The sequence below is a fragment of the Sabethes cyaneus genome, chromosome 1, assembly GCF_943734655.1.
Source record: "Sabethes cyaneus chromosome 1, idSabCyanKW18_F2, whole genome shotgun sequence".
Lineage (NCBI taxonomy): Eukaryota > Metazoa > Arthropoda > Insecta > Diptera > Culicidae > Sabethes > Sabethes cyaneus.
The window spans coordinates 129,673,707-129,697,605 of record NC_071353.1 but is presented as its reverse complement, the minus strand read 5'-3'; the positions used below and the strand labels follow the sequence as shown (position 1 = coordinate 129,697,605).

General features: G+C 43.5%; 1 protein-coding gene across 2 annotated transcripts; it reads left to right on the top strand.

Moving 5' to 3' along the window:
• Positions 1 to 16,643: 16,643 nt before the first annotated feature.
• On the top strand, positions 16,644 to 23,281 carry LOC128739316 (uncharacterized). 2 transcript variants are annotated; one of them, XM_053834895.1, is made up of 3 exons: positions 16,644 to 22,911; positions 23,009 to 23,162; positions 23,222 to 23,281. In XM_053834895.1, exon 1 carries the CDS (start codon positions 16,675 to 16,677, stop codon positions 22,615 to 22,617), a length of 5,943 nt encoding a protein of 1,980 aa, XP_053690870.1. In that variant the 5' UTR covers positions 16,644 to 16,674; the 3' UTR covers positions 22,618 to 22,911; positions 23,009 to 23,162; positions 23,222 to 23,281. The 2 variants fall into 2 exon arrangements, with proteins under 2 accessions (XP_053690870.1, XP_053690800.1); XM_053834825.1 differs by having other exon boundaries at positions 16,644 to 23,162.
• The last annotated feature ends 618 nt before the right edge of the window (positions 23,282 to 23,899 follow it).

Genomic DNA, 23,899 nt, shown 5'->3' with positions numbered 1-23,899 from the left:
ACAGAAGTTATTTCTAGTAACTAAATACACACTGACTATCGTCGAACCATATTTGTAACTTGCTTGCTATACCTAATACGTTCGGTAATCGTAATCGGCTGCGGTCAGTGCGCGAATGTCCTCCGCCAGGACTTGCACCTGACGCCAGGCGGTTTGCCTGGTCAGTACTGCACATTGCCGGTATTCCTTCAGCAGGTGTGTTTCCCACAGAAATTCTGCGCAAAGATCTAGCTCGCGTTGACTGCGGAAGAAGAGCTGAACAACGGCATGACGAAATTCGACCGGAGTGGAAATGCCGAACGCTCGGGCGAACAATCGTTCTAGAGCGTGATTCTGTAAATCAACCGCGCGCTGCTCCTGCGCGGGAGTTGGCAGCTGAGTTTGTGGTTGATTCGGTCGTTGCACTGTCGGCGGATAGGTGGGTCGTGAACGTTGAAGCGTTAAACTTTCGCTCACTGATCCATCTAACCATGATGGTAAGAACTGAGCCTGAGGATGAAAGATTACGTGCAGAGTTAGAATAGTGTGATGCAAAAATCTTATAAATGTCCTTACTGTGGTAACTGCCAGCAGAGCCCAAATGATTGTAAAGCTTGTAGCAAGCTTCATTGTGTCTTGATACATGATGAAAACGTTCACTGAGAATCACGGTTTTATAAATAATCGACCATTATATTGTTTTGCAAAGATTTTCATCACCACAATATGACTTATCTTACATACCGTTCTCTGTCTCATCACGGCTGGTAGCGCGCAATGTTTGCGATCGGTTAAGCAGGGCTTAAAACCGTAATCCTGTTTTTGACGGAAAACTTGTGATTACATGGCTGTTGCCAACAAAACAACCCGACGGCAACAAGTTTTGTTTGCAAATGGCTTGTCATCGTATCGCGCTCGATCCACACGGCAGGCAGATGCCGGTAAGTATATGTATAGGTACTGTTTCGACCACTACGTTGCGCTGCTGTCGGTTTTTCTTGTTGATTGAACCATCGTTCGTCATGGCGCCCTATCGACCGGCGGTGTTTATGCTTAGAGCAGTCTTTTAAGGAATTTGATTAATGAATGATTAATGGTATCATGTCAATGTAATATTTTGAGGAAGGCTTATACCGAGCTTATCGGATGAGCTGCAGGCCTGGCTGAAAAGGGTGACGATGAAAATGTTTAATCGAAAATGAATTATTACTTGTTTTCTCGGTCAAAAATGTATCCGCCAAAAGGTTGATGGCTTTATCGCTGAAAAGTGGAGTTTCCGCCCAACCGCTTACAGTTACGAACGAGATAACTGCAGTCGAATTTCGTTAACTGCACAAAGGATGACATGAACAACACTTGAACTGTTAGTGAAAACAGCTCAGATTAATTAATTAAGGTTTTTGTCAAAATCGGCGATAAGCTTGGTGCAATTAACGAAATTTGACTGTAGCTATAAATCTAGCTAAAAATTCAACATAGTCAACTTTCGCTCGTTGAGCTATCTTTAAGTGGGCTATAGGCGTTTTTGATAAGCTATCGCCCGCTTAGAGGCGCTGCATAAAAAAAGTGATGAAAAGTAAAATCGCTGTCAAACTCCATACATTTTTGAAAAAAGCTGAAATAAAATGCAGTTTTTGATTAATCCTTTCAATTGTCAGGATTTTAGATAGCGAAATATTGGAAGAAATTTGTTTATCTACGTTAAGGTAAGTGAAAATATTCGAATTAATTAACTTTATGGCAGAAAAATGTTAATGTTTGATTTTGTACCGCATGAAACAAAAGTACATAGAGTCAGCTGAAAAGTTTACATATCCGGGATAGAGAATCACCAATTATTTTCAGTCTGCACTGTTTGCCAATGTGTTTTCAAATGCTAACGGATTTATTTTCGTGATTAGCATCATCTGCGCCAAGAACCAAACATATAACCTATCAGTTCGTAAACATAAATACACTTGCGAAGCTCTAATAATCTCCCGAAACAGAAACAATATATATCAAATGAAAGGTAATGCTTTTTCTTACCTTTATTATCCATTTTCATCATTCCCACTGTTGGTAATTCAATAAAATATTACATTTAAAGTCGAGTTCCATATAGGTGCCAGCAAGCATTTTGGGAATTGCACTTTTTTTGTAGTTCCAATAATCACAACCAGGTAGCGAACGGTTGCTCTTAGTTTTGCTCGAATTCGCCTATCCAGCTTTCCACGAGCGATAATGGCGGATATTGAGCACAAGTGGGCACAATCTTTTGACATGCATTGGAGGAGCGTCGAGTTCGCCCTGACGCAGTTACTATGGATACATTCATGATTGTTTGTTGTTCGAATGTAAAAATGTAAACATTGTTCAATTTTGCAGATCAGCTAAAGAGGAACATAATTGTACGGACAAGAAGTTTTATGGATTGTGGCTTCGCAGTTTTCGGACATTTCGGGGAAAATGTCCAAATACGCAACGGAAAGTTTCTTATCAAGTCGAGACGCTGTTCGAGAGTAAACTTGACAACGGCGCGACCAACATGAAGTTAATGTTTGCGTTAATGTGTAATGTTTCGAATGTTTAATTCGCACGATTGTGAAAAAGTATTCTGAGCCAGTGCCTTCAGTAAATTATGGCCGCAAACCACTATAAAAGTTTGAATCCGTTTAGTTATGTTCCACTTCAGCTGATCTGCAAAATCAAACAATGTTTACATTATTACACTCGAACAACAAACAATTATAAATGTATCCATAGTAATTCCGTCAGGGCGAACTCGACGCTCCTCCAATGCATGTCAAAAAATTGTGCCCACTTGTGCTCAATATCCGCCATTATCGCTCGTGGAAAGCTGGATACGTTTTAATCGGGCTCCCGTTAATTGGGCTATAGCTCATCTAAAACAAAGTCAAACGTCATTTCTGACAGCGTATTCTTTCTTCCGAGGCGCTCTTGAATGGACTATTTCAAATGTGTAAAATAATTTATATAGAAAATGTTAAAACAAATTAAATGGAATATAATAGCATCATATCGTTTTTTGGTCATTTTTGAACTTGTCCCTCCCATTTTTAATATCACGGTGAAGCAGTTAAAAATGCGACGATTTTGACAAAAACAATTGATGTATCTCTCGGCTTTGACATCTCAGCCCAATTACCGAAAGTCTTTCAATAAATGGGCTAAGAGCTTAGTGCAATTAGCGACAGTTGGCTGTACTTATCTGTTAGTGAAATGTAGTACATATTGTCTATTGCGGAGTAGAACGTCTATGGTTGTCGTATTAACCACCATCATCATCGTCATCATCATCAGCATCATCTTACTTACTTACTTTTTACTTAATTGGCCTATCGTCTTAGTTGTCCGACATTCTAGCAACATGTCCTGCCCAACGTATCCGTCCAGCTTTAACCACTTTCTGAATACTTGGTTCGCCGTAGAGACGCGCGAGCTCGTGGTTCATACACCGTTCTCTTGCACTCCACCAAAGATGGTTCTTAGCACCCGCCGTTTAAAAACTCCGAGTGTTCGTAAGTCCTCTTCTAGCAGTGTCTACGTTTCGTGCCCGTAGAGGACAACCGGTCTAATTAGCGTTTTGTAAAGTATGCACTTTGTACGGAGGCTCAGATTGTTCGACCACAAGTGCTTGTGGCGTCCGTAGTAGGCCCGACTTCCGCTGAAAATACGCCTTTTAATCTCACGGCTGGTATTGTTGTTCTCTGTTGCCAGTGAGCTAAGGTATACGAACTCGTCGACTATCTCGAATTCACCTCTTTACCACATTACCATCACATTACCTCTGTCCTGCCCAAGCGGGCCCTGTCGCGCCCTGTCCCGCCCGCCTGCATGTACTTCGTTTTAGACGTATTTATCGTCAATCCAATCTTTTTTGCTTCGTGTTTTAGTCTGGTTTACTGATCTTCCACCGCCTTAAATGTTCTGCCGACAGCATCCACGTCGGCAGCAAAGCATATAAATTGACTGGATTTATTGAAAACCGTGCCCCGCATATCGATCGCCGCTCGTCTTATCACAGCTTCAAGCGTAACTGTTGAATAGCAGGGGGGAAAGACCATCTCCTTGTCGAAGTCTCCTGCGAGATTCGAATGGGTCCGACAATCCACCCGAGATTCTCACACAGCACTGGATCCCATCCATCGTAGCCATGATAAGTCTAGTAAGCTTGCCCGGAAAGCCGTTTTCGTCCAAAATTGTCCATTGCTCTTGTCGGTTTACGCTATCATATGCGGCTTTGAAATCGATGAACAGGTGATGCGTGGGGACTCGGAATTCGCGGCACTTCTGGAAGATTTGCCGTAGGGTGAAGATTTGGTCCGTTGTAGACCGACCCTCCATGAAGCCGGTGGTAACTTCCCCCAAATCTATTGGCTATTAGCGATAGTCGATGGAAGATGACTTGGGACAGCACTTTGTAGGCGGCATTCAGAATAGTGATCGCTCAGTGGTCCAGCGTATCACCTTTCTTGTAGATAGGGCAGATAGTCCCGTCTTTCCACTCCTCCGGTAATCATTCCATATCCCAAATCTTGACCATCAGGTGATGCAAACAGCCGGCCAACTTGTCCGGGCCCATTTTAATAAGTTCCGCTCCAATGCCATCCTTTCCCGCTGCTTTGTTTCTCTTCAGCCGCTCGATAGCCTCTTTAACTTCCCTTATCGATGGGGGTGGCACATCTTCGTTGCTTGCTACACCAATGTGGTCACTTCCTCCGCTATCATGGTCTTCCGCCTGCACACCATTCAGGTGTTCATCGTAGTGCTGCTTCCACCTTTCGATCACCGCACGGTCGTCAGTCAAGATACCTATGCGACATCCGAACAGTGCTGGCCATCACCATCAACTAGAACGTGGTTGACCAGATAGGTCTCTCCGTTGCAATGAGATTAAGGAGAAGCCGAAAGTGGCTAACGTTATTGTATTAGTGCGACAAACACTGTACTGTACATCTCATGTGTTCGTTAAAAACCTAAAAGTTTATTTGAATGGTGCATAAGGATTGATAATACATGTCAAATAGCAGAGCTTGCAAACATAAACACAGCTGATCCGCAGCCAACCGCACCGTCTACGAACATCTCGAAATATAGGTTGTTTTCTTTATCAAGACATTTCGATTCATTTAAGATTTGCAGCAGCAACTGAATAATGCATAGGATCAATCGGATGGTTAATTAATCCGTTTGCATTGAAGGCCAGGTTTTGATTCCTGGTCAGCTGATCGTTTGTTTACTTCACTCTAAGCTTATCGATGCGGTAAAAGTTGAAAGCTCTTTAGATGCTCATTGATGAGGCAAAACTTTGAGACCGTAGTGCTGTTTTTCGGAAATCGCTAGTGCAACGAAATATGTGTACACCCAAATATCTATTAACTAATTCCAGATTATACGTTTTATGAACACGTAATGATCTATATGATCAGTCAAATTTATTTTCCAATAGCAATTATATTTTGCTGAGCGTTTTTTGATATATAGCGGACCGATAAATGGAATGACAAGTTTTAGGATATTATAACAGCACTAGAAGCACTGATTACGTGGCGAAAGCGTGCGCTGGCAATACAGACGCATTTTTTAAGGCACAAAACAATACATAGATTGAACGGTAGGCATTTATCCAGCCATCTTTAAGCCATTTTCGGTTTCCCCCTAAAAGCTACTTAAAACTATTTTGATAAAATATATGGCTACTTTACTGCTAAGCTTCTCATAGTGCTGACAATGCTTATTTGCAGCTGATGATTGACAAAAAATTTTTGAATAGAATGTTGGTTACCAATTTAGAACAGCTATGGCTATCAAAAAAGGGTATGAAATGAAGAGAGTTACCTGGAAGGAGCGTCAAACATAGTTCTGGCTCTCTCAAGCTCCCCCCTGGCGCCTCCACGCAGATCTAAGTCAAATGATGACGGTCGATGGCCTTACCCGGAAATGCTTCATGTACTTACTAAAGCAGCTAAGCTAGGAGGTGCGAACTAGAGCGCCTGTTCTCCAGGTGTGGGGCGGCTCACACAGCGTCTGTCTCGTAATTGGCGGCTGAATATGAAATGCTGTATCCCGCAAGCTATACCTAAGATGGCAGACCCATCAGCGGGATGTAGGTATCGCGACCCCGGTAAGGTAGTATACCGAAAACTCAATTACCACGAACAACGAACAAAGAAATTCAGGACGGAACAATTGGTATAGGACACGGCAAGGGACAAGGAAACGATTAAGGGATAACGATTGGAAACTTGGTACCTGGAATGTTCGAACTCTCCATGAACCGGCACGGACTGGCTTGCTTGCCAGTCAGGAAGTTCGGTGGCCAAATTCCGGAGAAAGGAAGTTCCGTGCAGTAGATCCTATTGCAGGCACTTCTTTCAAGTACCACATCTACTACAGTGGCGGTAAGAAAGCAGAACATGGAGTCGGTTTCGTAGTGTTGGGAAAACAAAAGCAACGAGTTATCCGGTGGAGGCCCGTTTATGACCGTATATGCGTGTTGAGGATTAAGGCCAAATTCTTCAACTATAGCCTAATCAACTTATACGCACCAACAAATGATAAATCCGATGATGCTAAAGACGAGTTTTACGACAGGCTTGAGAGGATCTATGGAGAGTGCCCAAAACACGACGTGAAAATCATCATCGGAGATGCAAACGCGCAGATCGGGAGGGAGGAATTCTTCCGTCCAGTTATTGGAAGACATAGCCTGCATATGTCGACCAATGATAACGGTCTGAGGCTCGTAAATTTTGCCGCGGCCAGAGGGATGGCCATATGTAGCACCTACTTTCCACGTTTGAATATCCGGAAACACACCTGGAGGCATCCAAATGGAGACTCTAGCTCTCAGATCGATCATGTCTTGATTGACGGTCGACACTTTTCGGACGTTATCGATGTACGGTCTTTTCGTGGGCCAAATATCGACTCTGACCACTATCTCGTAGTGAGTAAGATTCGCGCAAGGCTGTCGAACACGGCGAAAGCTCGCACTGAGAGGACGCTGCGTTTCAACATCCAGCGGTTAATGGCAGCCGGCATAGCAGTGGAGTACGCCAGGAAGCTTGACCAGCGAATCGCAGAGCAGCAGGTAGAAGAAGAAGATATAAATGGGCTGTGGAGGAACATCCATGGTGCCATCCAAACAGCAGCGAGAGAGGTGGTAGGTACGACGCGTGGAAGACAGCGTAACAGCTGGTTTGATGCCGAATGCCAGAGAGTGACAGACAAAAAGAACCAGGCCAGGAGTCGCATGCTCACTGCGGCAACGCGTCAAAACAGAGAGAGATACAGAGAGACTAGAGCTGCGGAAAAAAGAATCCATCGTCTAAAGAAACGCGAGTACGAGGAGCACGTGCTTGCTAGCGCAGAGGAGCGATACGCCAGCAACGACACACGGAGTTTCTATAAAACGGTGAGATGCAGGAAGTTTGCCATGCCTGTGATGTGCAATGATAGTGCTGGCAACCTGCTTACCGACAAAACGGCGGTAGCAGCCAGGTGGAAGGAGCACTTCCAGACACTATTGAATGGAGAGGTAAATGCGGAGATCAGCAGGGACAGGATAGAAATTGTAAGCGATGGTCAAGCTGTGGAGCCACCAACACAGGAGGAGGTTAAGATGGCAATCAGTGAGCTGAAAAACGGTAAGGCTGCTGGGAAGGACGGTATCCCGGCTGAACTTCTCAAAGCGGGGAGCGAGCGGCTGTACGAAGCAATCCACCGGATCATTGTCAGGATCTGGGAGGAAGAACAAATGCCGGAGGAGTGGTTGGATGGCCTCATTTGCCCAATTATAAAAAAGGGACATCGAATGGAGTGTAAAAACTATCGATTCTGCCTACAAGGTGCTTTCCCGTATCGTGCTCTGCAGACTGAGACCGTTAGCGGAGTCCTTCGTCGGCGAGTACCAAGCTGGTTTTCGTGAGGGTCGCTCCACGACGGATCAGATGTTTACCCTGCATCAGTTGCTAGACAAGTTCCGGGAGTACAACTTGCAGATACACTATCTGTTTGTGAACTTTAAAGCGGCTTATGATTCAGTTAAACGAAATGAGCTGTGGTAGATAATGCTAGAACATGGTTTTCCGACGAAACTAGTTACGCTGATTCGTGCGACGCTGGACGGATCCAAATCGTGCGTTAGAATAGCAGGTTAGACCTCAGCTGCTTTCGTGACGTTGGATGGACTGAAGCAAGAGGATGTTTTTCAATTAATTTAAAAACCTCATCCTTTCTTTTTACAAAACCGTGTCGTTTGTTATTTTTTTACGTAGCAAATTTGAGAAATCACACGATGAGAATGTTTACGTTCGCTAAAATTAACTCTTTTGAAAACTGTCTGGCCTTTTGACGAACGAGGGGTCCACTGTTTCGAGTGATTGTCAGGTGTAATTCTTCACTTTGACAATTTTCATCCAGTCAAGCACAAAAATTTAAATATTTAAAGATCACGTGACAGAAGTGGGAACCCAAAGTTAAGTATTTAAAAAGGTGTCATGACTCAGATGTTGATTTTTGGAGCCACCCTAAATCAGGAAGCGGCACTCTAAGCGCCAATTAAAAAGTACGGTCTTAAAATTTTCATAAAAAGAACAAATACACAAAGTTTGAATAAAATCGGAACACTTTTTATCATGGAATTACTAAGTGCGTACACCTTAAAATATTCGAATTGACATTTATCAATTTTTTCTCGATGGTTTTTCTTAAATTAGCATATTCAGAACCATTATGACCTGTACTATAACGTTGTGAAAGAAAATTTTATGTATATCAAGAATAATCCGGCGACTCTTCAGACAAAGCGTGAGGGGCTAAAGATGAAGTGTGCATTATATCCAAAATTTATTGCTGGAATAAAATTGTAGAACATTAATTCGGCAGCCGCAATTCAGCATCGGGTATAGTGCGATAAGATGAATGGTACTTCCATGCCATACTATCAGCACTCAATGGTTTTCCCTGTTTGATCGGGAAAGTTCATTAAAAATAAATTTGCAGGATCATCGCAAATAGTGCTTCACCATTTAGCAATCTTTCTTCCGCCCGAAACACGTCTGGTTGTGAAGCAACTACGAACATAAAAGCTGTGTGAAAGTGACTGTAAAACTTATACATTCATTGTGAACCCCAGTTGCGCCAGGAATATTAAATTTCCACGGTAAGGTCCATAACAGTTCTTACTAGGTACTTGTTCGTCATACAAATGATACAACTAGTTGTGCTCTGGGGTTCGCAGGACTCGGATTTCATCAGATTGCGCACTATCACGAACGGACGAAGGGGAACACCCTAGCGGAGGCACTCGCAAAAACATTGCGCGCCTGTAGGAAGGCTAATCGGCTTCACGTGCTTCTTGTACGGAAGTGGATACTAAAGCTCCTAGCTGTGTGTCTCTTGTGATAGGCACTACGGCGGAAACCATACAATGACCGAGCGCTTTTCGCGCCTATCCGTAGTGCCGTATAGATACGGACGTGTTGAAGAAAGAAGTGAGAACTGAAACTGAAAGATGGTACTGTTTCGACAGCCGGTAAAAATGACCGAGCCATTCGTACATAACATGTTGATACTGTGCACTCTCTGCGGAGTTGGTTGTTATTTTTCCCATAAATTGCAGCCCGCCATGGCTGTGTTTATACGCTCATTTGAAGCGACGCAAGGATAATCCGATAGACCACTGTTATGCGAGGCGGAACGAGATGTGTCGGCCATAATAAATTCAATTTTTATGTCTTTATGATGATGTACGCGGCAATGAGTGGCATGATAAGGCGAATTAGGTGCCGGGTCCTTCTCCCGCAATTGATTGACGACGTTGCAACATGTGCCAGACACAACATTCGAACCAGAGGAAACATCTCATCTCAGAAACCCTGCCAACAACACGCCCAAGTCATTCTTCATATTAGGTATTTTCGTTTAAGAACCATCATGATTCATCATTAGGAGGCATCAATTCCTGTATAATCCTTCTAAATAGTTGTTCTCCGGGGTGGCACAGCGGAAAGCGTTTCCTCCGTTAGTATCTGCGCTGCCGTCAGCAACCTGAGAGCCCTTTGGCATTGCTAGCGAAGCTATGGCATGATGACGATGACAAAGAGGATGACCCATTATGTGTTCCCTGTGTCACTCGCAACCAGCGCCAGACCCAGCGTCAGCGCCCCCCAACCGTGGAATGTTCGGCGATAAAAACAGATGGTTGACATCACACAGTATGATGTCGTCCTGTTTGGAGTCGGTGGAAATTTGGTGTGAAACACTTTTTATGTCGAATTGCATACATTGCGGCTTAACCGACCATGTTTGTTGCATCAATTCAGGGTATTGTGTGGTTCTCACAATGTTCGCCTCGTCTCTGCCAGTGTTGATTACCCACCAGCATTTTCACAAGGAATTATTTTACTCCGGCTCACTACTTTTCCGACGTGAAGCAACGAAGAATAAAGAGGCTCTGCTGAAAGCTTCAGTGGTATTGTAATGACTTCTTTCCGTGATATAGACACAGCAGCATAGCAGCGCAGAGGAAAAAGGGCAGTGAGTAAAGCCGATGACGGAAGACGACAACGGCGGTGATGATGGAACGTCACCACTATTGTTGTCTGCCATTTCTCATAGTCTAGCGCCTTGCTTCGAATTTAGTACATGAAGTACATACATATACGAGTTTGTGAGCTTTTTTGGTGCCGAATTCGAGAGCATTTGGGTTGTTAGTTTTTTTTGTTCGACCAGAAGCATGATCATTTTGAGATTATTTCGATATTTTAAGATGGCTGTGGTTGGTTGAGAACTGGCAACACTGCCATACCGCAGCAGAAGGGAATCTCTTCAATTTTAGAATGCCTTTTTATGCATGCCATCTGTTGTCGGTGGGATGAGAATGGGAGCCGTAACAATTTGGAATTGTTGAAGTGATAGTAGAGTTTTGTTATTTTTAGTTGACTAACGCTGTGTAACAGTTAGATAGATATATGCTCCACTGACATGCCATTCCACGGAACGAAACGAACGGCCGGAAACGGAAACGAATGAAAGCAAATGTTTGCTTGTATCCACCACGCCTTCTCTTCCCCGTGCTCGTACCCGTCATGATATTTTTGCAAATGCATGGATCTATAAATCACCGTGACTAAAATGCTATCGCTCCCATCAGGCACAATGACTTAAAAAATTGTCAATGTCATATACATATATGTAGTATACCTCTAGTATGATGCTACGTTTTTTTGTGCCACGAATGTTTGCTCAAACTATTATGCCAGGATGATGAATGACAACGGCACGAATTTTATAGCTATTGTAAACGCAATTAGTTTTCCCTCGCCCGGAAATGTTATCAATGAAAAAAAAATAGCGCCGGAGTGACAATCGGATTTCACAACACCGACTATAATAGGATTTTCGGTTATGCAATTATGTAATAAAGCATTTTGAGCTTTGACCGAATAAAAATAAAAATTTGAGAGTTTTAATGATAAGGAGTTCAAAATTAATTTTTTTAAGCGGTAGTTTCTTCAATAGATGGAGCTAATGGTAGAAGAAAGTAATGTAATTATAGGTTTTTTTATAAGGCCGGTAGATTATGTGGAGGAAAAATTGCTGAATATGAGATAAGCGTGGTTTATTGAAGCAACACTTACTTGGTTCGTAGTTCGTTTCCTTTTATCCAACTAAGCTCCGTAGCTTGAAGCAGGTCCGAATTATGGGCCCTATGGGAAAAGTTGGATTAGAATCCGGTTATTACTGGCTTCCATGATAACCTTCCCAATCTAGGGACACTATAAGACACCTTGATTTCATTATTTTTTTCTACCTTTTTCTCCGCATGTTGAAAAGTCTACCGCTATGAAAAAAATGTTTTTATAGATACTTAGTAGAGGTATAAATTCCGATGGAAACATGAGCAAAATGTCACTACAAGTAAGGTAAAGATACGAAGAAAACGATTTTTACGACTTTAGTAAACTAGAAAGAGTCCAAACAGACCCCAAAAAGTGGCCATGGAGAGCAAAATAGAATCCAAAATGTCACAGAACCCAAAAAGGGTCTGAATAGATTGTAAAGAAGTTCATAAAGAGTCCAAAAACGAGTCCAAAGGAATGCAAAGAGAGATCTAAATGAATCTAAAAAGAGTTCAAGCGAGTCCATCAAAACCACAAAAGACTCCAAACGGAGTCCAAAACCAATTAATAAAAAGTTTATGAAGAATTCAAAAAGAGATAAAAAATAATTCAAAAAAAGCCTAAAAAGAACCCAAAAATAGTCCAAAAAAGTGTCTAAAATAACAAAATAACTCAAAAAAAGGTAAGAGTAAAAAAAACATTCGAAACGAATCCAAAAAGAGTTAGAGTTCAAAAAGGATTCAAAAAATTGCCCAAAAAGTGTCCAAAAAGAGCCCAAAATGATACCAAAAAGTTCAAAAGCACTCGAAAAGTGTACATGAAGATTCCATGAAGAACCCTTTTTTGGACCAGAAAGAGTTCAAAATAAACCCAAAACAAGTTCAAAATGAATCCAAAAACAGTCCCAAAAGCTTCCAAAAAGGGCCCAGAAAAGACCAAAAACCATACAGAGGCCAAAAATAATCATGAAATACTTACCACAGAGTTTAAAAATAGTTAAAAAAAATTCAAAAGAATTAAAAAAGTGCCTAAGCATAATAAGTGGCCAAAAAGTGTTTGAAAAGAGTCCAAAAAGAGTTCAAAATGAATTCAAAAAGAGTTCAACGAATTCAAAAACGAATTGTGAAAGAGTTCAAAAGAGGTTCAAATGCAAATAATTTGAATTGGACACTATAAAAAAATGTAAAATTGGTCAGAAGTAGTTGAAAAAACAAAAACAGTTCAAAAAATGTCCAAAACGAGTCCGAAAAGTCTCTAAAAAGAACCCCAAAAAGTCCAGAATAAGTTTAAAACGAGTTCAAAAACAATCCAAAAAGAATTCAGAGGGAAATTAAGAAGAATCCCGAAAGAGTTCGGGAAGAATCCGAAAACAGTAACAACATAGTCAAAAAAAATCTAAAAAGAGACCATAAAGAATAGAATGGAAAATAACAGGTTCTCCGATCCCGGTGAACTGGTTAGCATTCATGCTTCTTACGCGATGACCCGTGTTCAAATCCCAGCATGGTGAAAGAGGCTAAAATCAGCTAATAAAAGAGTACAAAATACATAGTCCAAAAGTGTTCAAAAAATATCCCATAAAAAGTTCAAAAGTAGTTAAAACAAATCCAAGAATTAAAAAAGAATCCAAAAAGAGACCGGAAAGAGTCTTAACAGACTCCAAAAAGAGTTCAAGAAGACATAAAAAATTTCAAGGTAAATCCAAAAAGCCCAAAAACGTTTAAAGAGTTTGAAAAGAGTGCAAAAGGAGTACAAAAAGACTCTAAAAGGAATTCCAAAAGAGTCCAGAGTTCAAAAAAGCCTAAAAGACTCCAAACATTCTGAAAGGGTCTAAAGAGAGTCCAAACCAAATAGAGTTGAAAAACAAATAGTCCAAAAATAGTCCGAAAGTGTTTAAAAATAACCCAAAAAAAGTCCTAAAAGAGTTCAAAAGGAGTTCAAGAAGAATGCAAAATGAATCTAAAGAAAAAAAAGAGTCCAACATGAGGCCGAAAAGAGTCTTAACAGAAAAGTCTTAACAGACTCCAAGAAAAGTACAAAAGAGCTTAAAAATATTCAAAGACTGCAAAAAGCCCAAAAAGAACCCACAAAATGGACCTTAAAGATGCAAAAAAGTGTTAAAAAAGAGTCCGAAAAGAGTCCAAAAAGAGTCCAAAAAGTGTCCAAATACCAAAGAGTCCAATAACAGTTCAAAATAAGTACAAAATAAGGCCAAAAAGAGTTTAAAAAGCGTGCAAAATTAATCCAAAAAGAGATTAAAAAGGAGTCCAAAATATTCAAAAACAGTCAAAAGGGAGTCTACAAAGAGTCAAAAAGGGTAGAAACAATCCCGAAAGAGTCCACAATTAAACGAATTTCAAAAAGTGTTTAAAGAGAGTCCTCAAACAATCGAAAAAGTGTTCAAAAAGAGCCCAAAAGAGTGGTCTAAAAGAGTCCATAGAGAGCCTAAATAGTGTTCGATAAGAATTTAAAAACAGCTCAAAAGGAGTCCAGAAAGAGTAAAAAAAAATTCCAAGGAAAACTCAAAAAAGTTTAAAAAAGTCCGGAAAGAATCCGATAATTACAAAATAAGTCCAAAAACAGTTCAAAAAGTGTCAAAAAAAATTCTAAAGAAAGTCCAACGAGTCTGGATAGAGTTCCAAAAGAGTTTAAAAAGAGTCCAAAAACAGTTCAAAAAAAATTCTAAAGGAATCCAAGTAGAGTCAAAAAAATTTAAACAGAGTCCAAAAAGTGTCCAAAAGTAATTCAGATTCCAAAAAGAGCCGAAGAGAGAGTCCAAAAGAAGTTTAAAAGGAGTTGAAAAAGAACTCAAAAGGAATCTAAAATGAGTTCAAAAAGAAATAAAAAAGTACGAGACGAGTATGGGAAAAGTCCGAAAAGAGTATAAAAGAGTCCAAAAAAGTCCAAAAAGAGTTCAAAATAAATTCAAAGAGCCCAAAAAGAGTTAAAAGAGAATTAAAAAGAATCCAAGACGAGGCCGAAAAGAGTCTTAAGACTCCAAAAATAATTCAAAATAAATTCCAATAGATCCCAAAAAAGTCCAAGAAGAGTCCAAAACGAGTTCAAAAAGAGATTAAAATTAAAGAAAAATAATTCAAAACGAATTCAAAAGTAGTCTAACAAAAATCCATTAAAGGTACAAAACAATTCCAAAATGGGAGTTTTAAGAGAGTTCAAAGAATCTAAAAAGGATCAAAAAGAGTTGGAAACGAGTTCACAAAAAGTTAAAAAATAGTACAAGAAAAGTTGGACAGTCCAAAGAGAGTACAAAAAGAATCCATAAAGAGTCCAAAAAAGTGAAAACGAGTTTAAAAGGGATCCTAAACAAGCCCAAAAAGAGATCGAAAAGTGTCTTAACAGACTCCAAAAAGAGTTCAAAAATAACTTAAAAAGAGTACAAATTATTCCAAATGCAGTCCACAAAGAGTCGAAAAAGTACCCAAAAAAGAATCTAAAAGTAGTCCAAGCAAATCCTAAAAGTTTTCAAAGTTGAAAAATATTCATAAGGATTTCTGAAAGAGCCTGTAAAAGATTCAAAAGGAATTTCAGAAAGCATTCAAAGGAATCCGAAAAGAATTCAGAATGAATACAAAAAGAGAACTAAAAGAATCTAGAAAGCCCAAAATGAGCCCAAAAACATTTTTAGAAGAGTTGAAAAAGATCTAAAAACAATCAAAAAAGAGTCTAATTCAAAAAGGGTCTAAAAGAAATCCCGAAGAGTCCAGAATCCAAAAAAGTGCAAAAAAAAGTTAAAAAAGACCCCTAAAACAGTCCGAAAGCCTTCAAAACAAGCCTAAAAAAGTCCAAACCGCGTTCCATAGGAGTCCCAAAAGAGTTCAAAAAGAATTAAAAAATAGTTCAAGAAGAATCCAAAAAGAGTATAACAAGGGTCCTAAAAGGGTCCAAAATGATCCAAAAAGATTCCACAAAGAGTCCAAAAAGAATCCAAATAGAACCTATAAAGAACCTACGACCTACAAGAATATTCCGGCGGTCGTGGGTTTGAAGATTAGTAGAATCAGGCTATTAGATGTCAATTGACTTAACAATGGCTTATTCTCAGGTACCTCATTACCCTTCCTTCGTGCTGAATTCTATATTATCCCGATGAAGCCACTTGACTGTAGCTTGCTTTAGCAGCCGAGAGCCGGGATGGCTCTTGCCGTATCAAGAATTCCTCCCATTGTACTAGGTCCTGGGTTACTCGCCACCAACTCGCTGCGCGTCTCGACACACGCAAGTCGCCTTTAACCTGGTCGAGCCATCTAGCACGTTGGGCCCTTCTATTCATGGTGCCGGTAGGGTTCTTAAAGAGAACGGATTTCACTGCACATGTTGGGAGCACTGCACTGAGCGCATCGCGTACACAGCCGAACGTTCAGCCGGGGTATGTTCCTTTAACGACCACGATCAACTTCAGGTCGTATGTTGACGTGCGGTGTAAAACAACAACAAATAGAGACGAGTGAGTGACGGGACGGAAGAAAACAATAAAAATTAAGAAGTAAATAGTAGTCAGGATAAAAGGAAAGTTGTGCTATTTATAATAGGGAGTGAGATTTATAAAACAAATTTAATTAAGCCTAATTTGCACCAAAAAATACCGTGTATTTGATTCGTGAATTCAGGATACAAAAGTTGATCACTGTGAGTAATGTGTGACTTGATTAAAAGTTGTTATTCTACCTAAAAACGAAATGCAAAATTTGTTAACCTAGATAAAAACACACATTAAAACTTACAGCTAAAGATCGAGAACAAGGCAGGAGAAAAATAGATTAAAGTTAGTGTGAAAATTATTGGAAACGCTAAAAGGTGAATCAATTTTCTTATTGCTCGAAGACAGCTGCTAGAGAAGAACGTGGCCGATCTGCTGGAGGGAAAAAGAAACTAAAAATGTAAGTTAGAGTAGGGCTAGTTTAAGTAATGTAAATCTAATCAAACAATATAATTCTAGCTTTGATCTGCCAGAAAATAAGGCTGATTCCAAGGAAATAGTTTCATTTGTTCAAAGTAGTCCGAACAAAAATCAAAGATTTTTATCTCTCGGACATAACCTCGAAAGATGGCTAATTCGAAGTCCGGCAGCTGCCTTCTGTGTTCGGAAGTGGACACAAACGAAATGGTCCAATGTGACCAGTGCGACGGATGGGCGCATTACGGTTGTGCTGGAGTGAATGATACGGTAAAGGATCACCCGTGGAGCTGTCCGAAGTGCAGCAACTTTCTGCAAGTACCCAAAAAGAAAGGTGCTGCTGTCGCAACGTCGAAAAAGACCTCCACGGATGGAAAGAAGACAAGTTCGAAGGGAGAAACTGGCTCAGTGAGTAGTGCTGTTTTGACAATCGAAGAATCTTTGCGAAAGATGCAAGAAGAGATGGATGCCAAGGAGAAGGCCTTGGAGAACGAGCGCATTCTACGTAGGAAACGGCTCGAAATGGAACGTGCGATGAAGGAGAAGGAATTAAGCCTGGAGAGAGAACTACGCCAAATGGAATTGGACCAAGAGCGGGAGTTACGGGCAGATCAGCTGAAACAGGAGCAGGAATTGCTGAACCAGCGCCTGAAGGAAGAGGAAGAGTTTCTCAAAAGGCGAAACAAGCTGCGTGAACAGTTCAAAAATGCAAAAAAAGTACTGGTTGAAAACTACGGCGGTACGGGTCGTGAAAAGGAAGAAGATCAAAAAGAGGATGGAGATGAAGAAGGCGCTGTTGGTGGAATTCCGGATGAAGAAGAAGAGGAAGACTTTCATCGGAAGGTAGAGGATTGGCTCGATAACCAGAAGCTTCAACAGAAACCTGTGGTGTCTGGTGCCAAGGCAACAAAGGGGCCCTTGCCCCCTCCCACTTTACCGAAAAACCCGAGTGCAAATCGTCACGATATTCCAAATAATGAGGATCCGTTCGAACGATTGACTCGCGATGAACGGAACTTATTAGAAGGGCTATTGGATCGTACACGAAACGTGTCGAGGCCGGAACCGGTAGGGCTCTCCCAAGCGCAAATATCCGCTCGACAGTCCATTTCCAAGCAGTTACCGGTGTTTAGGGGCGAGGCTGAACTCTGGCCGATTTTCATCAGTAGCTATGAGTATACCACCGAAGCGTGTGGATTTTCTAACCTGGACAATTTGAAGCGCCTGCAGGACAGCCTAAAAGGGGATGCTCTAGAAGCCGTGAGAAGTCGGCTGGTCCTCCCTGACTCGGTTCCCGATGTAATCCGCGATCTCCGGAATTTGTTCGGGAGGCCTGAGAAGCTTTTAAAAACGCTGCTGATGAAAGTGCGCCAGGCCAAGTCACCAAGAGCTGACCGTTTAGAAACATTCATACATTTCGGTATAACGGTCAAGCAGCTCTGCGACCACTTAGAAGCTGCGAAGCTCGTGGATCATTTGAGCAACCCCATGTTGGTCCAAGAGCTTGTGGATAAGCTCCCTCCAAACTACAAGCTGGATTGGGTCCGCTACAAACGGAACCAAGTCGGCACTCCATTAAGGATCTTTACCGAATTCATGAACGGTATTGTTTCCGATGTCTCCGAGGTCAGCGAATTCTCCACTCACGATCTTCACGATCACAGTGAACGTTCCGCGCGAGCGAAGCAGAACAAGAAGGAGTTTGTCCACGTCCACAACTCCTTCCCCGGCAAAAGGGAAACGACGCCGAATGTGAAAAGTGAAAAGCCGTGCTGGGTGTGCAAGAGGACTGATCACAAGATCAGGTTTTGCGACGACTTCCGTAAACTAAACATCGCAGAACGTCTAAAGCTGGTCGAAAGGTTCAAGTTGTGTGAACTGTGCCTTAATAACCATGGAAAGAGCCGCTGCAACTTTAAGATTCGCTGCAACGTGGCAAACTGCCAAGGAGGACATAATCCGCTTTTGCACCGTTCCGAAGAAATTGTCCAGATAATGGAGGTCCAGTGTAATGCTCACAACCGCCTAAATCGCTCCGTGTTGTTTAGGATGCTACCGGTTACGCTTCACGTCGGGAACCGAGGACTGGATATCCTTGCATTTTTGGATGAGGGGTCCTCCATTACCCTGGTCGAGGATTCTATCGCCAACAAGTTGAAGATCAACGGAACAGCTGAGCCGCTAGTCGTCACATGGACTGGGAACATGAAGCGCTTCGAGAACGGTTCTCGGAAAGTGGATCTGATGGTATCCGCTAGAGGCTCAACCGAGCAGTTCCCGCTACGAGAAGCTCGCACCGTTGCGGAACTCATTTTGCCTAAACAGGAGATGCAATTCCGCGAGATCGCGGCACGCTATCCCCACTTACAGGGCCTACCGGTTGAGGATTATGACGCAGAAGAACCGAAAATGATGATCGGGTTGGACAACATGCACGTATTCGCTCCGCTCGAATCTAGGGTTGGTAGACCGGGCGAGCCTATCGGTGTTCGGTCGCAATTAGGCTGGACAGTCTACGGACAGGAGAACCAGTGTTCGTTGTCGAGTGCGGTGGTGAATTTTCACGCAGTGGAGCCAGTGAGCAACCAGGCGTTGCACGATATGATTCGCAGCCAATACGTGATGGAGGAAGCAGGAGTTACACCGGCCGGAATTCCGGAGTCGGCCGAAAACGAACGTGCTCGTGAGATTCTTCAAAGTACGACGGTTCGTGTTGGATGTCGTTTCGAGACAGGGCTCCTGTGGCGCGATGACGAGCGGAAGTTCCCTGACAGCTATCCGATGGCTGTGCGCAGGATGCAAGCATTGGAGAGGAAGCTGTTAAAAAACGAGGCGTTGCGGCAGAATGTGGAGAAGCAGATCACCGACTATCAATTGAAGGGTTACGCGCACATTGCTACGCCGGCTGAACTCGTCGACACCGATCCAGCAGCAGTATGGTATCTACCCCTTAACGTTGTGACGAACCCTAAAAAGCCGGGAAAGGTGCGCCTTGTGTGGGACGCAGCTGCAACAGTAAACGGCGTTTCCCTGAATACAGAACTGTTAAAGGGGCCTGACATGCTGACGTCTCTCCCGGCAGTAATTCAACGCTTTCGTGAGCGTAGCGTCGGGTTTGGTGGTGACATACAGGAAATGTACCACCAGATCCGGATCAGAGCGGAGGATAAACAGGCGCAACGGTTCCTGTATCGTCCTTCAAGTAACGACAAACCGCAGGTGTTCGTCATGGACGTGGCGACTTTCGGATCGACTTGCTCACCTTGCTCTGCGCAATTCATCAAGAACTTAAACGCAGAGGAGCACGCGGAGCAGTATCCGGAAGCGGCGGTAGCGATTGTGAAAAACCATTACGTCGACGACTATTTCGACAGTCTAGACACGGCTGAGGAGGCAATTAGGAGAGCCCAGGAGGTGAAAGCTATCCATTCCCGTGGCGGTTTCAACATCCGAAACTGGGTCTCAAATTCGTCGGAGTTTCTGCGAGAGATGGGAGAGCAACGCGACAGCAGCGCGGTGCGCTTTCACCAGGACAAGCAAGCCGAAACAGAACGGGTGCTCGGGATCGTCTGGGATTCTGAAGAAGATGAGTTTTCCTTCTCCACCATCACCAATGCAGGATTCCAGTTGAAGATCTCAGGTGAAGTGCGGCCAACGAAGAGGAACGTTCTCAGCTGCGTCATGGCGATGTTCGATCCGTTGGGCCTACTAGCACCGTTCACGATATCCGGGAAAATGTTGATTCAGGACTTGTGGAGGACCGGGTGTGAATGGGATGAGCAAATCGACGACGAATCGATGGAGAAATGGATGCGGTGGGTTGAGTTGCTGCCGACGATTGCGGAGATCAGGATTCCGCGAAGCTATTTCGGGAAAGCACACTCTCAACAAGTGAAAGACCTGCAGCTTCATATATTCACCGATGCTGGAGAGAAGGCGTATGGGTGCGTAGGATATTTTCGTGCCATCGTCAACGAAGAGATCGTTTGTGTGCTGGTGATGAGTCGTACCAAGGTTGCCCCGCTGAAGCAACTGAGTATTCCACGGCTAGAACTGCAGGCCGCAGTGCTGGGCGCCAGGTTAGTGCGCACCGTTCAAGAGAGCCACAGTTACAAGATCCAGCAAACGTTCCTCTGGACCGATTCGCGGACGGTCTTGTCTTGGATTAGATCGGATCAGCGAAGGTATAAGCCATTCGTCGGTTTTCGCATTGGAGAAATCCTCAGCCGTACGAATCTGTCCGATTGGCGTTGGACACCGACGAAACTAAACGAGGCAGACAGACTTACGAAGTGGAGGCGTGATGCAGAGTTGGAATCGAACAGTAGCTGGTTCAAAGGGCCCAGTTTTTTGTACCAAGACGAGGCGAACTGGCCGCAGCAGACTGCGCCGGCCAACACGAAAGAAGAGCTACGGGCGCAGTTCCTGTTTCACGACGTGGTTGTGCAGGACACTCTGGTCGACGTTCATCGGTTCTCCAAATGGAACGTGTTAGTAAGGACGGTGGCTTGCGTATGCAGATTCGGGTCCAACTGTCGAAGGCGAATGAAAGGCGATCCGATCGAAACTTTGAAGGCGACGAAGAACCAGGCGAAGTCGTTGAGGTCGGTGAAGTGGTCAGCAGTACGTACACCGTTGAAGCAGGAGGAATTCCAGCAGGCGGAGCGGTATCTATTACGAGCGGTTCAGGCCGAAGCGTTCGGGGATGAGTTGAAAACCTTGATGAAGAATCGAAACAGACCTACGAGTGAGTGGATAGTCTTGGAGAAGTCGAGCCCACTGTACAAGTTGACGCCACTGGTCGACGAAAACGACGTGATTCGGATGGAAGGACGTACGGAGAAAGCCGAATTCTTACCATTCGATCTGCGCTTTCCAGTGATTCTACCGAGAGACCACCATGTGACGGAGTTGATCGTGCAGCACTACCACGAACGCTTCGGGCACGGTTATCGAGAAACGGTTAAAAACGAGATACGGCAGCGGTTCTACATTCCAAAGGTCGGTACGGTGGTGTACAAAGTATCGAAGGCGTGTCAGTGGTGTAAGGTTCATCATAGTCGTCCACGGGTCCCGAGGATGGCAGCTTTACCGGTACAGCGTTTGCAACCCTATCGACGACCGTTCAGTTTCACCGGAATAGACTACCTCGGCCCAGTTAACGTTACGGTAGCGCGTCATAGCGAAAAGCGCTGGATAGCCGTGTTCACCTGCTTCGTGACGCGCGCTGTTCACCTAGAAGTGAGTGCTAGCCTGACCACACAGTCGTGTTTGATGGCTATTCGTCGCTTCATACATCGTAGAGGGCCACCGCAAGAGTTCTTCTCCGACAACGGGACTAACCTGAAAGGTGCAAGCAAGGAGCTGACAGGGATGATCAACGATATCAACAGCGGCTGCGCGGACGAGTTAACCGACGCGCGGATGCAGTGGTCATTCAACCCACCAGCTGCCCCCCACATGGGTGGGGTATGGGAGCGATTGGTCAGATCGGTTAAGGAGGCGTTGGAAGCATTGAACGACGGGAAGCGGTTGACAGATGAAATTCTACACACGTCAGTAACAGCAGCAGAAGATATGATTAACTCGAGGCCGCTGGTGTACGTTTCGCAGGAGACAGTTGAGGCAGAAGCACTCAGTCCGAACCACTTTCTGCGAGGTGTTTCGCCAAACGAGCCACAGATGGTTCCCCCTCCACCGCACCCTGCTGAAGTGTTGCGGGATGCATATAAGCGTTCGCAGGAGTTGGCGCAGGAGATGTGGGGCCGATGGATCAAGGAGTACGTGCCGTCGTTGAACCAGCGGTCGAAATGGCACGGTGAAGCGAGAGTGCTGAAGAAAGGCGACCTAGTCTACGTAGTCGAGGGGTCCAAGCGAAGATCCTGGGTACGTGGAAGAATCGAGGAGGTCATCCCGGCGAGTGACGGCCGCGTTCGGCAGGCCTTGGTCCGGACGAGCAGTGGTTTGTTTCGGCGAGCTGTGGCGCAGTTGGCTGTGATCGAGGTTGGCGAAGAAGATGGTGGTAAAGCCAGACCGGAAGTGGCCTCCGGACTAGGTTTACGGGCCGGGGAAATGTTGGGAGCACTGCACTGAGCGCATCGCGTACACAGCCGAACGTTCAGCCGGGGTATGTTCCTTTAACGACCACGATCAACTTCAGGTCGTATGTTGACGTGCGGTGTAAAACAACAACAAATAGAGACGAGTGAGTGACGGGACGGAAGAAAACAATAAAAATTAAGAAGTAAATAGTAGTCAGGATAAAAGGAAAGTTGTGCTATTTATAATAGGGAGTGAGATTTATAAAACAAATTTAATTAAGCCTAATTTGCACCAAAAAATACCGTGTATTTGATTCGTGAATTCAGGATACAAAAGTTGATCACTGTGAGTAATGTGTGACTTGATTAAAAGTTGTTATTCTACCTAAAAACGAAATGCAAAATTTGTTAACCTAGATAAAAACACACATTAAAACTTACAGCTAAAGATCGAGAACAAGGCAGGAGAAAAATAGATTAAAGTTAGTGTGAAAATTATTGGAAACGCTAAAAGGTGAATCAATTTTCTTATTGCTCGAAGACAGCTGCTAGAGAAGAACGTGGCCGATCTGCTGGAGGGAAAAAGAAACTAAAAATGTAAGTTAGAGTAGGGCTAGTTTAAGTAATGTAAATCTAATCAAACAATATAATTCTAGCTTTGATCTGCCAGAAAATAAGGCTGATTCCAAGGAAATAGTTTCATTTGTTCAAAGTAGTCCGAACAGCACAGTTGTCCGGCATCCTTGCGACGTGGCCGGCCCACCGTAGTCTCCCAACTTTCGCCAGGTATACGATGGGTAGCTCTCCAAGCAGTGCCTGTAGCTCGTGATTCACACCCCTCCGCCACTCTCCGCTTTCCGTTTGTACTCCGCTAAAAATAGTCCGCCAAACCTTTCGTTCAAATATGGCTAGGGCACGTATGTCCTCCGTAAGCAAAGTTACTGTCTCAAGTCCGTAGAGAACTACCGGTCTGATTAGCGTTTTGTACATCGTTAGCTTTGTGCGGCGGCGTATGCTCCTAGATCAAAGCGTCTTGCGAAGGGAAAAGTAGACTCGATTTCCAGTTTGAATGCGACGTTGGATCTCCTTAGTCGTATTATTGTCGGCGGTGACCAGAGATCCCAAATATACGAACTCATCAACCACTTCCAGTTCATCACCATCAATAGTCACTGTCCATGGGAGGCAAATGTTGCTTTCTCTGGAGTCTTTTCCTGCCATGTATATGGTTTTAGACGCATTGATTTGTAACCCTATCCTCCTAGCCTCCGTTTTTAGTCTGGGTTAGATTGCCTCCGCCATCCCAAGGTTTCTAGTAATAATGTCGAGGTCGT